Source organism: Trichosurus vulpecula, chromosome 1 (assembly GCF_011100635.1).
Source record: "Trichosurus vulpecula isolate mTriVul1 chromosome 1, mTriVul1.pri, whole genome shotgun sequence".
NCBI classification, from domain to species: Eukaryota; Metazoa; Chordata; class Mammalia; order Diprotodontia; family Phalangeridae; genus Trichosurus; species Trichosurus vulpecula.
The window spans coordinates 408,809,720-408,825,316 of NC_050573.1; the positions used below are offsets into that span (position 1 = coordinate 408,809,720).

At 36.2% G+C, this 15,597-nt stretch overlaps 1 protein-coding gene across 1 annotated transcript in view; it reads left to right on the forward strand.

Moving 5' to 3' along the window:
* The first annotated feature begins 3,138 nt into the window (after window positions 1-3,138).
* Window positions 3,139-15,597, forward strand: part of CCDC152 (coiled-coil domain containing 152) — a 46,997-nt gene continuing 34,538 nt past the window's right edge. The window contains exons 1-2 of the mRNA XM_036759562.1: window positions 3,139-3,225; window positions 4,105-4,210. Coding sequence (XP_036615457.1) covers window positions 3,139-3,225; window positions 4,105-4,210 — 193 coding nt within the window. The remainder of the gene's footprint in view (window positions 3,226-4,104; window positions 4,211-15,597) is intronic.

A 15,597-nucleotide genomic window follows, 5' to 3' on the forward strand; every position in this document is an offset into this window, starting at 1 on the left:
TATTTCCCACTTGGATATAAGTTCTCTGTGACAACCTGTGAATCAGAGAAAATCATAAATTATCCCCTAGTACTGTGTATCCTCCTTCCACCTCTGAAGTAATGATGGCAAAGGGGTAGAAAAGCGGGTATAATATACAAAGAATTGCGTGGTCTTTAAACTCTCTGTAAAAGCTGACCTCACTGCTGTTGCTCTAAATGTGAGATCCTTATCCAGGTGACAGGTAGAGAGGCTACTGGAGGACAATTCTGGAGATGTTCCGTTGGAGGTTTGATTCAGATCAATCCTGTTATTTACACTATGAATGAAACCAGAAAACAATAGGAAGTTGCAGTTAAATTGCAGGATGGCTCACAAATTCTCCATGGAGAAACAAATAGTTTTTAACAGAGTTCATTTTATTTTGTGCCCACCATTGTGGCTATAAGGCTAAAAGGCATGGTCACTAAACATTCATTAAGTGCCTCCTATGGGCCAGGTAGCTAGGTGTCACAGCAAATAGAGTACCAGGCCTGGAGTCAGGAAGGCTTATCTTCCCTAGTTGAAATCTGGCCTCAGACACTTACTAACTGTGCAACCCTGGGCAAGTCACTTAACCCTATTCACCACATTTTCCTCATCTGTAAACTGAACTGGAGAAGGAAATGACGAACCATTCTAGTATCTTTGCCAAGAAAACCCCAAATGGAGTCATGAAGAGACACAACTGAAAACAACTTAACAACAACATGTGCCAGACACGGTGCTAAGTGTTGGGGATACAAAAAGAGGCAAAAGATAGGCCTTGTCCTTAAGGACCTTACAGTCCAAAGGAGTGGACAGCAAGCAAACAAATATGGAAATAATTTTAAAAGGGAAGACACTACAATTAAGAAGGGTTGGGAAAAGTTTCCTGTAGAAGATAGGATTTTAGTTGGGGCTTACAGAAGTCAGGAAGGTCAGTAATCAGAATGGAGAAGGGAGAGAATTATTCCAGGCATGGGGGACAGCCAGAGAAAATGGCTGCAGCCAAGAGATGGAGTATCTTATTCATGAAAAGCCAGGAGGGCAGTGTCACTTGGACAGTATGAAAGGTAGGAAGTGTCTACGTTATGAAGAGCATCGAACACTACTCAAGATTTTGTATTTGTTCCTGGAAGTTATAGGGAGTCACAAGATTTTGGGGGGTAGACTGGCATGACCTGGCCAGAGGGAGAACAAGATGACCCACAGGACATGGGGACCCTTTTTAGTGAATGGGGCTTTTATGTAATCCTTCCGATTCACCATTCGATAATGGCAAACTAGAGTACTAGCCAACAGTCCCTCACATCTGTTTAAACACTATAGTTCTTAGCACTGAAGGTAAGGACTTTTTCGGTGGCCATCCATAGTTTGATACCATTGCCCTCTGTTCAGATCAAAGAAAGCCTTGGCATAAAATCCCCTCTATATTTTCAGGCACAGGAAATAAGAAAAAAGAAAAGGAATGACTAGAAATTTTTCCCAATATCTGATTTTTAACACAATATCCACATTGGCTTTGATACCTTACTGAAGAATTCACTGGGATTCCAGAACAGGGGACCCCATTGCTCTAGACCTCCAGTATCACTAAGGTAGGACAAAAATTGAACTGCTAGACTGTGCTGGATATTCCCAAGCACTTTGACTCCAACACAGACAAAAAAAGTGTTTTACCTATAAGGCAAGGAAGCCATAGCAGCAGAAACAACAAGGCCTTTGAGGGAGTCTGTTTTTGGTGGTAGTTATAGAGATGTTGAAAGAATAAATGAACAGATAAATAAGTTACTAAGTAAATGAATGAATGGAAAGTGAGGAACAATAAAACATTAAAATCACAAAGAAGATCTATAGCCATACGAAAAAATGCTCTAACTCACTATTGATTGGAGAAATGCAAATTAAAACAGTTCTGAAAGGTAAATGATAAATGTTGGAGGGGATATGGGGAAAATGAGACTCTAATGCACTGTTGGTGGACTTGTGTTCTGATTCAACCATTCTGTAGAGCAACTTGGAACTGTGCCCAAAGGTTATAAAACCATGCATACCCTTTGATCTAGCAATACCACTTCTAGGTCTGTATCCCAAAGGGAACAAAAACAAAAAAGAAAAGGACTTTTATGTACAACAATATTTATAGCAGCTCTTTTCTGGGGGTAAAGAATTAGAAGTGGAAGGGAAGCACATTAATTGGGGAATGGCTGAACAAGTTTTGGTATGATTATGATGGATTATCTTGGGAATACTATTGTACTATAAGAAATGATGAGCATTTACTCTCAGAAAACCCTGGAAAGACGTGCATTGGCTGATGCAAAGTGAAATGTACTGTGTACAAAGTAACAACTGTATTTTAAGAGGATCAGCTGTGAATGACTTAGCTTTCTCAGTAGTACAGCCATCCAAGACTCTGAAGGAATTACAATGAAAAATGCTATCTGTCCCCAGAGAAAGAACTGACGGTGTCTGAATACGGATTGAAGCATATTTTTTTTTGCTTTATTTTCCTTGAGTTTTTTGGGGGGGGTCTATGCTTTCTTTCACATGATTATTACATATATATTTTGCATGACTACACGTTTATAACCTATATTGAATTGCTTGCCTTCTCAATGACGGGGGTGGGGAGGTAGGAAGGGAGAGAATTTGGAACTCAAAGTTTTAAAAATGAATGTTAAAAATTGTTTTTACATGTAACTGGGGGAAATAAAATACTAAATAAAAGCTAAAAAAATAAAATAAAATCACAAAGAAGAAAAAATTCAGGAGAGAACACTAATTTTGTCACTTGTTAAATTTAACAGTTTTTTAATGGTACATGCAAGCACATTTTTACATGCAGAAATATTTGTGTTGATCAGTACGTTAAAAATAAAAAAGGAAAAAAGCTTTAAAAATCTGAAGAATAAAAGCAAACCTAACAATGCAGTATAATTGTGAGCTATTATGATCAGGTCTTACCTCGTCACTTCTTTTTTCTTCTCCTCCACCCCAAGGGCCTTCTGAGGCTCCTGAGGTGACAACCAATCTGACCAACTACTATGTTCTAGTAATAGGATAATAAGAGAGTAGGATTTCCTTTCTGTGGTTTTTTACTCTTTTACATTAAATATTATTGTGTTTTCTAGAATTATGGATGAAACTGGTGAAGCGACTGTGAAAAAAATAAGCATGGTGAATCTTGACAAACTTATAAATGACTTCTCACAAATAGAAAAGGTATGTAGAAGTACCAAGTAGTGGTATTTGGATTAAAGGACAGAAAGGGAACCGTGGAATGGATGGAGAAGGGCATATGAAAAGGAAAGAGAGAAATGGATGTGATAAAACATAGAAAATGAATTGATACAAGCCTGAAATGTACATGAACTGAGGCATTGGGTGAGTAGGAAATGCTTTATGTTCAACCTTTCAGCCTTCTTTCCATCTGACTCGTATACTTTCTTATTCTTCTCATTTTTTTTATTTCCATGGAAGGCTAGGTGATATAGAAAGAACACAGACTAAGAGAATAGAGGCATGGCTGCCAGCACAAGCTCTGGCACTAACTAGCTATGTGACCTAGGCAAAGTCTTTTAATTTTTCCAAGCCTCATTCTTCTCTTGTATGAGATTGGTGAGGGTGCAAGTTAGACTACCTAACCTCTCAAGATCCTTCTAGTTCATAACCCTGTGGTCCTTTCCATTTGCCCCTCTCCTTTTCCTTCTCATCTTCCTTTTCTTTTTCGCAGTTGTCATACTTTCTTCTCGTTCCCTGATCTCTTTTCCTTCTATCATTGTAATTCAAGATGCCCATTTTTATGTAGATTTTTCTAGAAATTTGTGTTTTGAGTGTGTTTTGCTGAAGACATCAGTTTGTATTATCTTAAATGCTACAGATAAAAGGGGGAAGAATGTGGCTTTGGTAAAAATGGGTTTTATAAATATTGACAGTTTAGTCAACTGTAGAACATATAGCCTTTACATAGTCCTTTCACTATTTAGTGTTTACTATCAAGTCCTCATTTCTGAAAAGCCCAAGAAGCATCTTGCTTAAGGTAAAAGAATTAAAGTATAATTTTGACTTGTCATTAAAATAAATACTTTGTATTTTCCACAGCAAATGTCAGAACTCAGTTCAAAGAACAATAAATTAGATATTCAGTTGGAAAAGACTAACTCTCTGCTAAAATTGATGCAATCCAAAGAGAACTCCATTAAAGAAGGTAAGAAGTTGTTTCCATGAACAAATTCTTTCTGATGAATATATTTATTAAAATTACTTATTAAATTTCTGAGTAGAGAATGAGCATGACTAGTTGTAGAGGCCAAGTGTGAGACAGATCATTTAGGAAAGAAAAACATTGCACTACATGTATGGCTCGGATCTAACTTTGCAATGAGAGGAGATCAGGGAGCTGCGGTGGACCACAAGCTAAATGTGAGCCAGTAGCATGGCACTGCAAGATGTGTAAATAGAAGGGCATAACACATAGGATATATGAAATGAACTTCCTTTGAAATCACTTGTGTCTAGTACTGATTTTTTGCAATCATGCTAGTACTTGTACATCCCTGTAAGTGTGGTCCCCTTTAGGTTATTCATCTTGGGAAATTATGTATTACTCCAATGATGCTACCATTACTCAAAATATTTTTGGAACTCCATTTTTGGGAATTGTCTTTTGAGCCCATAATACATTCTCTTGAATATCCTAATTGGTAGTCAATATTCATACTTTGAAAATGGACATGATTTTTGGGAACATCTTGAAGTAGTAGTTAGAGTGATAAAGAAATTTGATGATCAAGGTATTTGGGGCCAAAAAAAATATGACGTGAAATGCATTAATCTGGTTCTGCATTTCAGGGAACAGAAACAGTCACACCCAATTCCAGTGAAACTACAAGATTTATTAATGGCATATAAACCACTGATAAAACACTCAGTCCCATAAAAAAGTTGTAAAAAGACATGTTTTTTACCTCACCACCAGCTTTAGGTTCCAATCTTGGTCTGGTTCTGGGAAACAAAACCATATATGTAATTGCAACCCACGAAATTGATTATATGAAGACTAAACTGATTTGGAATGGCCTAAGAGGTGTAAGGGCTCTGTGGTTTTGTACAGAGGTAGCCAAAATTAGCTGCCGCCTTTCAAATACACCCATCTAGGATAAGGAGGCTCCCAGGTTCCTTTGATCTGCCAACCATGAGTATATCAATTAAGGATAAACATTGGAATCGGTGGATTTCCTTTTGGGTCAGGGACTGCACTTTCAGACTCATTTACTCTTCTAGCTATTTTAGTCTACCTGTTGGCCCTTCTCTTTCTAAGGTAAGGGACACATTCTAACCAGTCTGCATCAAGATCAGTTTTCCACTTATTCTGTTTCTTTTTTCCCCTTACTCCAGGGATTGATCTGGTACTTCCCTTTCTACCACCTAGATTTCTAGCCTTTCATTGGCCCCTTCCAAAAGAGAATGCAGCATACAATCCTTTTGATATTTCTAAAAAGATGTTTACTGTTAATAAGGAGGAAACTAACAGGAAGCAAAACAAACAAAAATCCACTTCCTACGCATGCTACTTCCTTTTTTCCCTTAGACTTTATAGAGAAAGACAAAGTCAATAATCAGTAATAGTCAGTAAACCTTTATTTAGCACCTACTATGTGCCAGACACTGTGCTAAGTATTTGGGATACCAATATGAAAAAAGAAAGACAGTTCCTGCCCTCAAAGAGGTCAGTGTCTAAAAGGGGAAGCAATAAACAAACAAGAATGTACAAACAAGCTGTATTCAAGATAAATAGGAAGTAATTAAAAGAGGTAAGACCCTAGAATTCAAAGATGTTCAGAAGGGCCTCCTCTAGAAGATGGGATTTTATTTGGAACTTAAAGGAAGCCAGCAAGTAGAGATAGAGAGGGAGAGCATTCCAGGCATGGGGGACAGCCAGAAAAAAATGCTGAGCCAAGGTGATGGAGTATCAGGTTCACAGAACTGCCAGGAAGCCAGTGTTCTTGCATTGAAGAGTGCATATCAGAGAGTAACGTATAAGAAGACTAGAATGATATACAGCAGCTAAGATATGAAGGGTTTTGAACACCAAACAGGATTTTGTATTTGATCTTGGAAGCATCAAGAAGCCACTGGAATTTGCTGAGGGCAGAGCAGGGCCAGGGTTGGTGGGGTGGGAGTGGGGAAGAACATGGTTGGACTTGTGCTTTAAGAAAAATGGTTTAAGAATTGAAGATAAAGGTTTAATAAATGTGTTTTTCAATGTTTGTTAATGTCTATGTTAAACTCCCAATATTAGTAGATATTGAGTTAGGCACAAAATTATTTTGGGATTTTGCCACATTAGTCAAATCCATTAGTCACCATGTCCTTTATTTCTGCTCAGTATCCCCGATGAAAAGTTTCTTTTCCATTGTTTTTTGGGACCAAGATACCTGTAGGAGTTTCTGATTCACTGTTGTAAAATTTGAGTTAAAATATTGGGAAAGTAACTATTTGGGATTTCCAAACATTGTGGTAATATGAATAAGATTGGGAAAAGCAAACATTGCTTTTTAATTTTTTGGTAGTATGACTTTCATTATATAAAGAAGAATGGAAAAGAAGATTGTATATGACATTGTGAAACTTCATTACTTAGAAATTGTTTTTTCAAATGTATATTAAATTCAGCATGATAGTTCCAATGCTGCTTGTCTCTGTCCCTTTCTACACTTCTCTCTGCTCTTTTTTGTGTATTCTAAATGTTTCATTGATACTCTTTTCTTTCTTCCTTCCTTCTTTTAGTATCACTATTGAAATCTTCCTAACCCCATCCCTAAATTTTCAACCACTCCCCATTTTTTCAAAAAGCTTTCCCTTGAAATAAGTAGAGTTAAGCAAAACAAATCTGTGCATTGGCTGGTCTACAGATCTTCCACTCCATTACATCCCTGTCAAGAGTTAGGAAACATGCTTCATTATCAGTCTTCCAAAGTCATGATTGATCAATCAGTCAGTTAACGAGTATTTATTAAATGCTTGCTATGTGCTAGAGACACAAAGTCAAGAATAAAATTAACTCTATTCACAAGGAGCTTACATTCTAATAGGGAAGACCTGTCATATATGTAATATGTATATAGCGTGACCTTTTGTATCTAGATCATTTTTGAATTTTGAAGTTTATTATAGAATAGGAAATGAGACTTTGATCCAACCCAAATTTTTGCCAGACTGCTTTCCATTTTTCTTGGAATTTTTTGTCAAATAATGAGAGAGAGTCCTTACCCCAAGAGCTACAGTCCTTGGTTTTATTGAACATTCTGCTATTCTGATTGAATATTTTTGGGTCTTGAGGACCTCTCTAATCTGTTCCACTGATCACCTTTTCTATTTTTTAACCAGTACTAAATAGTTTTGATGATCACTACTTTCTAGTATTGTTTGAGATCTGCCAAGCCATCTTCCTTCCCACTTTTAAAAATTATTGAGATTCTTGACATTTTGTTCAGATGAACTTTGTCTTTTTTTGTAGTTTTGTGAAATAAATCTTTGGTAGTTTGATCAATATTGCACTGAATATGTCAATGAATTTAGATGGTACCGTCATTTTTATTATATTAGCACAACCTATTTATGGCAATTAACATCTCTTTATTTAATTATATCTTTATTTTTGTAAAAACTCTTGTAGTTGTACCTATATAATTCCTATGTGTTTTGGTAATTCAATTCCCAGATATTTTATACATTCTGTAGTTATTTTGAAAAGAATTCCTCTTTTAAAATCTCTCCCTCCTGGGTTTTGTTGGCAATATACAAAAAGGCTGATGATTTATTTTGTATATAGGTATGTGTTGGATTCTCAGATCTATCCATGCAGGCTGAACCCCTCTCCTGACCTCCAGGCTCACGTTTCCTAATGCCTGTTGACATCTAGAACTGGATGTCTTGTAGATATCTCAAACTTAATAACAACAGCAATAATAGCTAATGTTTATATAATGCTTCGGATGTGCCAGACACCATGCTGACACTTTACAATCGTTACCTCACTTGATCCTCACAGGAGCCCTGGAAAGTAGATGTTATTATTATCGTCATTCTACAGATGAGGAAACTGAGGTAAACAGGTTAAATGACTTGCCCAGGATCACCAAGCTAGTGTCTAAGGCCAGATTTAAATTTAGGTCTTCCTGACTCTGGCCCAGTATTCTATCTACTGTGCTACCTAATCCTCCTAAAACTGAATTCATCATCTTTCCCCCAAATCTTCCCCTCTTCCTAACCCCTTTATTGTTGTTGTAGGTAGCATCATGCGCCTGTTTACCACTCATTCCCCATATCCAATCAGTTACCAGTTGTCATTTCTACCTTTGTAACATCCATAATGTATGGCTCCTTCTTTCCTCTGACATTGCCACCACCATGATAGTTAGTGACCCTCATTATCTCACTCCTGGACTGTTATGGTGACCTGCTGGTTGGTCTTCTTGCTTCATTTCTTTTCCCACTCCAGTTCTTTTTCTCATATTATTGCTATAGCTAGGATTTTTAGAACTATATAAAATAATAGTGGTAACAGAAGGCATCTTTAATTCACTCCTGAGCTTATTAGAAAGGCTTCTAGCTTTTCTCCATGACAAAAAAAAATACTAGCTTTTAGTATTAAATAGATATCATTTTGATACTAAGGGTCCTTTTGTTGCTATACTTTTTAAAAACACATAAAAGGATGTGTTTTCTCAAAATTTTTTTTGGCATTTGTTTACCAATTGTGATTTTTCTTGTTTTTGTTATTAATAATATGGCCTTTTATGTTTATAGTATTCTTAATTTTGACTTAATCCTGAAGCCCTAGTATGATTTCAGCTTGATCACAGTATATAATAGTTTAATATGTTGTACCCCCTTTGTGAATATTTTATGTTATAATATGTTAATATTTATATGCTAATTAATATGCTAATATTAATGTGTTGATTAATGTGCTAATATTAATTGATATGTTAATTAATATGTTAGTATTTTATATCAATATTCATTGGACATATTGGTTTATAGTTTTCTTTGCTTTCTATTTATTCTCTTCTCTGTCTCTCATTGGTTTAAGTATCAGGACCATATTTGCTTCATTTAAAGGGGATTGTTTGTTTTGTTTGGCCATGTTGTTGTTGTAGGTAGCATCATGCGCCTGTTTACCACTCACTAGAGTGGTAATTCTTGTCTCTCCTTGATGTGTTTTCCAGGTCAGTTGTTTTTGATAGTAGATACCTTACATTTTCTTTAATTTCCCAATCTTTTGATTTTGTTCTAATATTTCTTAGTATTTCATGGAGGCATTGAGTTCTGAATTCTTCATTTTAGCTTTCAGGGAGTACATTACTTGGGTTTTTCTAGCCTTTGTTCTAAGGTATTTAATCTTATTCATTTTTTTTCTTTTTTATTTATTTAATATATTTAGTTTTCAGCATTGATTTTCACAAGAGTTTGAATCACAAATTTTCTCCCAATTTCTACCCTCCCCCCCACTCCAAGATGGCGTACGTTCTGGTTACCCTGATCCCCAGTCAGCCCTCCCTTCTGTCACCCCGCTCCCCTTCCATCCCCTTTTCCCTTCCTTTCTGGTAGGGCAAGATAAATTTCTACACCGCATTGCCTGTGTGTCTTATTTTCTAGCTGCATGCAAAAACTTTTTTTTTTTGTTTTTGAACATCTGTTTTTAAAACTTTGAGTTCCAAATTCTCTCCCCTCTTCCCTTCCCACCCACCCTCCCTAAGAAGTCAAGCAATTTGACATAGGCCACATGCGTATCATTATGTATAACCCTTCCACAATACTCATGTTGTGAAAGACTAAATATATTTTGCTCCTTCCTAACCTATCCCCCTTTATTGAGTTTTCTCCCTTGACCCTGTCCCCTTTCGAAAGTGTTTATTTTTGATTATCTCCACCCCTATCTGCCCTCCCTTCTATCATCCCCCCTCTTTTTTATCTTCTTCCTTCTTCTTTCCTGGGGGGTAAGATACCCAATTGAGTATGTATGGTATTCCCTCCTCAAGTCAAATCTGATGAGAGCAAGATTCACTCATTCCCCCCTTACCTGTCTTCTCTTCTCTTCCTACAGAACTGCTTTTTCTTGCCACTTTTATACGAGGTAATTTACCCCATTCTATCTCTCCCTATCTTCCTCTCTCAATATATTCCTCTCTCATCCCTTAATTTGATTTTATTTCTTTTAGATATCTTCCCTTCATCTTCAACTCACCCTGTGCCTGCTCTCTCTCTATATATATATACACACATACATATATACATACATACACATTCACTTATACATATATATACATAAACATATATATATATATATGCATATTTCCTTCAGCTACCCTAATACTGAGGTCTCATGACTCATACACATCATCTTTCCATGTAGGAATGTAAACAAAACAGTTCAACTTTAGTAAGTCCCTTGCAATTTCTTTTTCTTGTTCTTTTCCTTGATTACTTTTTCATGCTTCTCTTGATTCTTGTGTTTGAAAGTCAGATTTTCTATTCAGCTCTGGTTTTTTCACTGAGAAAGCTTGAAAATCCTCTATTTTATTGAAAATCCATATTTTGCCTCAGAGCATGATACTCAGTTTTGCTGGGTAGGTGATTCTTGGTTTTAATCCTAGCTCCATTGACCTCCAGAATATCGCATTCCAAGCCCTTCGATCTCTTAACGTAGAAGCTGCCAGATCTTGGGTTATTCTGCTTGTGTTTCCACAATACTCAAATTGTTTCTTTCTGGCTGCTTGCAGTATTTCCTCCTTGATCTGGGAGTTCTGAAATTTGGCAACAATATTCCTAGGAGATTTCTTTTTGGGATCTATTTGAGGAGGCGATCGATGGATTCTTTCGATTTCTATTTTGCCCTGTGGCTCTAGAATATCAGGGCAGTTCTCCTTGATAATTTCTTGAAAGATGATATCTAGGCTCTTTTTTTGATCATGGCTTTCAGGTAGTCCAATCATTTTTAAATTATCTCTCCTGGATCTATTTTCCAGGTCAGTGGTTTTTCCAGTGAGATATTTCACATTGTCTTCCATTTTTTCATTCCTTTGGTTCTGTTTTATAATATCTTGATTTCTCATCAAGTCACTAGCTTCCACTTGCTCCAATCTAATTTTTAAGGTAGTATTTTCTTCAGTGGTCTTTTGGACCTCCTTTTCCATTTGGCTAATTCTGCCTTTCAAGGCATTCTTCTCCTCATTGGCTTTTTGGAGCTCTTTTGCCATTTGAGTTAATCTATTTTTTAAGGTGTTGTTTTCTTCAGTATATTTTTCAGTATTTTTTTGGGTCTCCTTTAGCAAGTCATTGACTTGTTTTTCATGTTTTTCTCACATCGCTCTCATTTCTCTTCCCAATTTTTCCTCTACTTCTCTAATTTGCTTTTCCAACTCCTTTTTGAGCTCTTCCATGGCCTGGGACCAGTTCATGTCTTATCCATTTTTTCACCAAAATTATTTCAATTCTAATTTTTTTTATCACTTGCTTCACTTCTTTTCATCATCATTCTTATAGTCTTTGTGGTCAAGCAGTTTTTTTCTCTACAATTTTGCTTGTACATGTGGAGATATCCTTTTCAGCTCAGATTATCTTTTGCATTTCTGTAAGTCTACAGTATGTCTTTATCATATTTGATGTCTTCTGTTTACTCATATTTTCCTTGGCAAAACTCCTTATTCAACATTTATAAGCATCTTATAATTTCTTAGGTTTAGCCTGGTTTTTCTTGTGCCACTTATCTCTCATATTCTGCTGGATTCCTGTTATCTTTAAAGTAGTTCTTGAATGAAAGAGGAAGCTTAATTCTATTATCCTTTGATATTCTTTTGTTGGGATATGTGTAGGAGATCTGGCCTTCTCTGATCTTAACAAATAGCAAATATGAGATAATGGAGTAGGAAACTGGTCAGAAAGTCCCTCATTGCCTGGAGAGGTGGGAGGGAGGTGAAAAAGGAAAGAGGGATGAAGAGACACCCGGTTAATCCAACCATGTCACTTCCAATACCAGAGGCACTTAGTACTTGTTCAAGGAATACCACTTTATATCTTTCATAAGCATAAAGTTAAAAATTTCCAATGGATAGAGTCATACCTGAGATAACAAATTTATTGTTGTTTTCCCTTTTTAAAAATTATTTCAATTCCAACAAGGTGAATTCTAGAAACAAATTATTGTTTCTCTTAGTAAATAGAAAACATTTAATAAATGTTTCATACATTTATTCACCAAAGGCAGCACGGCACAGTGTCTTAGAGGAGTGGCCTTGGAGAAAGAAAGACCTGGGCTGAATGACTGCCTCTGTCGGCTTTTGGCAGTGTAAGCATGGACAAGCAATTTACCCCCTCACTGATCCCAGACAATTCTCTAAGTCTATATTATAGATGATTTACATTGGTGGAGGTGGTTTCCACACTAGAAATTCTCTAGGCTGATGAACTCACTAGTCCAGAAAAAACAAAAACAGCCAAAGTATTTTATTCCAAAAGGCAGACATTCCAGTTCATATGAGGAAGCAAATCAGTAGGAGCTGAGTCTCAACATAAAACATAGGGACTGGGGCCCAAGGAGTCTACAAGAAAAACTTAAAATCTTTCATTTTGGTTATCATGGCCTTTCAAGCTAATGAGTTTCTCATTCCTGCCCTCAGGAACAATAAGACTATCTTGAGAAAGTGTCTGCATAAAATTGATAGTATATCCTGATCATTACATGGTCAACTAAGGCACCAGAACATGGTAAACAACATTGACCAGCTTTGCTGAGTTTTAGTTCATTTGTTTCTGCCATGCAAACATGATCACAGCTGCAGGCACACCAGGTACTTTTCCATATGCGTATATACTGTTCTCAATAAAAAATGAGGATACTGGTTTAAAAAATGAAGTCTAGAAAACTAATGATGATAATTGCTATTCACGAAAAAATTATTCCTAGTTTTGATTCCATAAAAGTTTGTTATATGGTAATGTTTATACAGAACTAAATCTATATTCTAAAAATTTTATAAACTATAGTCACTAATTTCTAACTTTAAATAATGTATCTAAACATTATTAAAACATTTAAATTAGCTCCACATCCTCCATCACTAGGAAATTACATTTTATACAATTGTTAGTTAAAAATCATGATTTGATTGAATTTTATTGATTAAGAGAATACCAACTCCATAATCCATGGGGGTGTGGGGAGTGTGTGAATGCTTTAGAGTGAAGTGCCTGGCACATAGTAGGTAGTTAACAAATGCTTATGGGGTTGAATTAAATTGAATTGAATTAGTCTTATACTTACACTGAAAGTAATTGGAAGGAGGAAACTAATTTAACCCTCAGAGCCTGAAGCTGTAGCAAGAAGAATCTTAATTTTACATCCATACTCACAGAAGTCCAGGTGCAGAGAAGAAGCTCCATCAGATACTAAGGGTCATCGAGTTAGACATAATTATTTTGGGATATGGATACACTAACCAAATCCATTAGTTACCAAGTAATTTATTCTGCCCATTGATGCCTGATGAAGAATTCTCTTGACAACCATCATCTGGAACTGAGGCCTCTACAAAAATGTTTCTCCTAGGATAAGCATAATCCCAGTCAACAAAGTAAAGGCCCATTTATTTCTGCTGGTAGGACTGCTCTGATTTGTTGAATTCATATATAATAAAAAGAGAAGAAATCTTTTCATTATGCTTAGAAACTTTTAATCAAAAGTTTTGCCCTTCCAAAGGTAATTTTGTTTCAGTATATTTTATTTTTAGTTTGAAATAAAATACCTAATTCTATTCTATATATTATTGAAATATTCATTTTGACATTACTATGGCTAACTCTTCCCCCTCCCAATTAATCAAGCAAAACAAAGAGGAAAAACACTCATAAAAAATAAGCATATTCAGGCAAAATAAATCTACACAGTAGTCATGTCTAAAAGTCCAAAAATGTATGTCTTTGTACTTTGCCCCTCTCACCTCTGTCAGGAGGTGGGTAACATGCTTAGTCACAAGTCCTCCGGCAATATTAGTCATTACTTAGATCAGAAATCTTCAGTTTTTCAGAGCTGCTTTTCTTTACCATGTTGTTTTCCTTGTATAAATTGTTCTCCTGGTCTTGCTCATTTCAATCTACATCAATTCATACTACCTAGGATTCTGTGAAATAATCTCTTTTGTCATTTCTAATGGTATAATATATTCATGTTATCACATTTTATGAATGTATTGCATTTATATACCAGTTTGGCCATTCCCCAATTGTCTAAGGGGCAGTCCTTAAATTCTGGTTTCTTTATTTCCTTTCTACCCCTTTAATTCTCTCTTCAGCATCAGAAAATTTGTTTTACTTGTTACTATTCCTTCCTCAGTATCATCCTCCATCTTAATCTCCAATTCCTATCCCTCTTTCTAAATCTCTCTCTCTCTCTCTCTCTCTCTCTCTCTCTCTCTCTCTCTCTCTCTCTCTGTGTGTGTGTGTGTGTGTGTGTGTGTGTGTGTGTGTAAAATCCTCCTTTGTCCGTTGGGGATAAGAAAAAGATTCATCTGATGCCCACTCCCCCAATCTCTTTCTCTGTGTTTCTATATTCTTTTCATGTACCCCACTTATGAGAAATATAAAGTTCTTTCCCTCTTTTCATTTTCTCTTCTACTGTACTCTAGCTTTTACTTTCCCCTTTCCCTTCTTCACACCCTCAGAATAGAACGTCAGTTCCTATAGTGACCTCTGCCACCTCCCAGGGTTAGGCTACCCTGGATTTTCCCGGTTTAGGGTACTATATTTTCAGGACCCTCTCTAGCATCTCAGGACAGCCTGTTAGAGAGAACATTGTGAAAGGATTTTATACTGTTTGAATTATACCCTGACTAGAGCAGCTAGGTGGCACAGTGGATAGAGCTCTGGGCCTAGAGTCAGGGAGTTGCATCTCCTTGAGTTTAAGTCCGGCCTCAGACACTTACTAGCTGTGTGACCCTGGACAAATAACTTAACCTCGTTTGCCTCAGTTCCTCATCTGCAGAGCTGGAGAAGGAAATAGCAATCCACTCCTGTATCTCTGCCAAGAAAACCCCAAATGGGGTCACAAAGAGTCAGATAGGACTGAAAAACTACTGAAAACATAAAGTCCCAATATTTAAAATCCAAGATACTGGGTTAGGAATTCAGTATAACAATCTCTTAGTTTGGAATTTGTTTATTTTCTCATGCCAAAATAATTACTGGGTTGCTAACCCATCAGGGCAACACATGTCTTTCTATTCTGATATTCATAGTTTAGTTTGGTAGGATATTGGTCCAAGGATAGTACTTTGACCCTAAGTACTATAGAGATTAAAATTTACAAAGAAAAAAATCAAAGCTATAACTCTTATGTCCTGAATTATGCTGTACTTTAATTTGTGTTCTTTTTGTAGGGTGTCTTTTTTAAGAGGCCTGTAGAAATGTATGAGTTTATATTACAGGAGGTCCATCTTGTGTTCATGTACTAAAATTACACATTTTGAAACACTAAAATACTCTACTTTTCTAGTATTTTGCCTCTACATTTGATTGTTCTTGAGTTGAAATGAA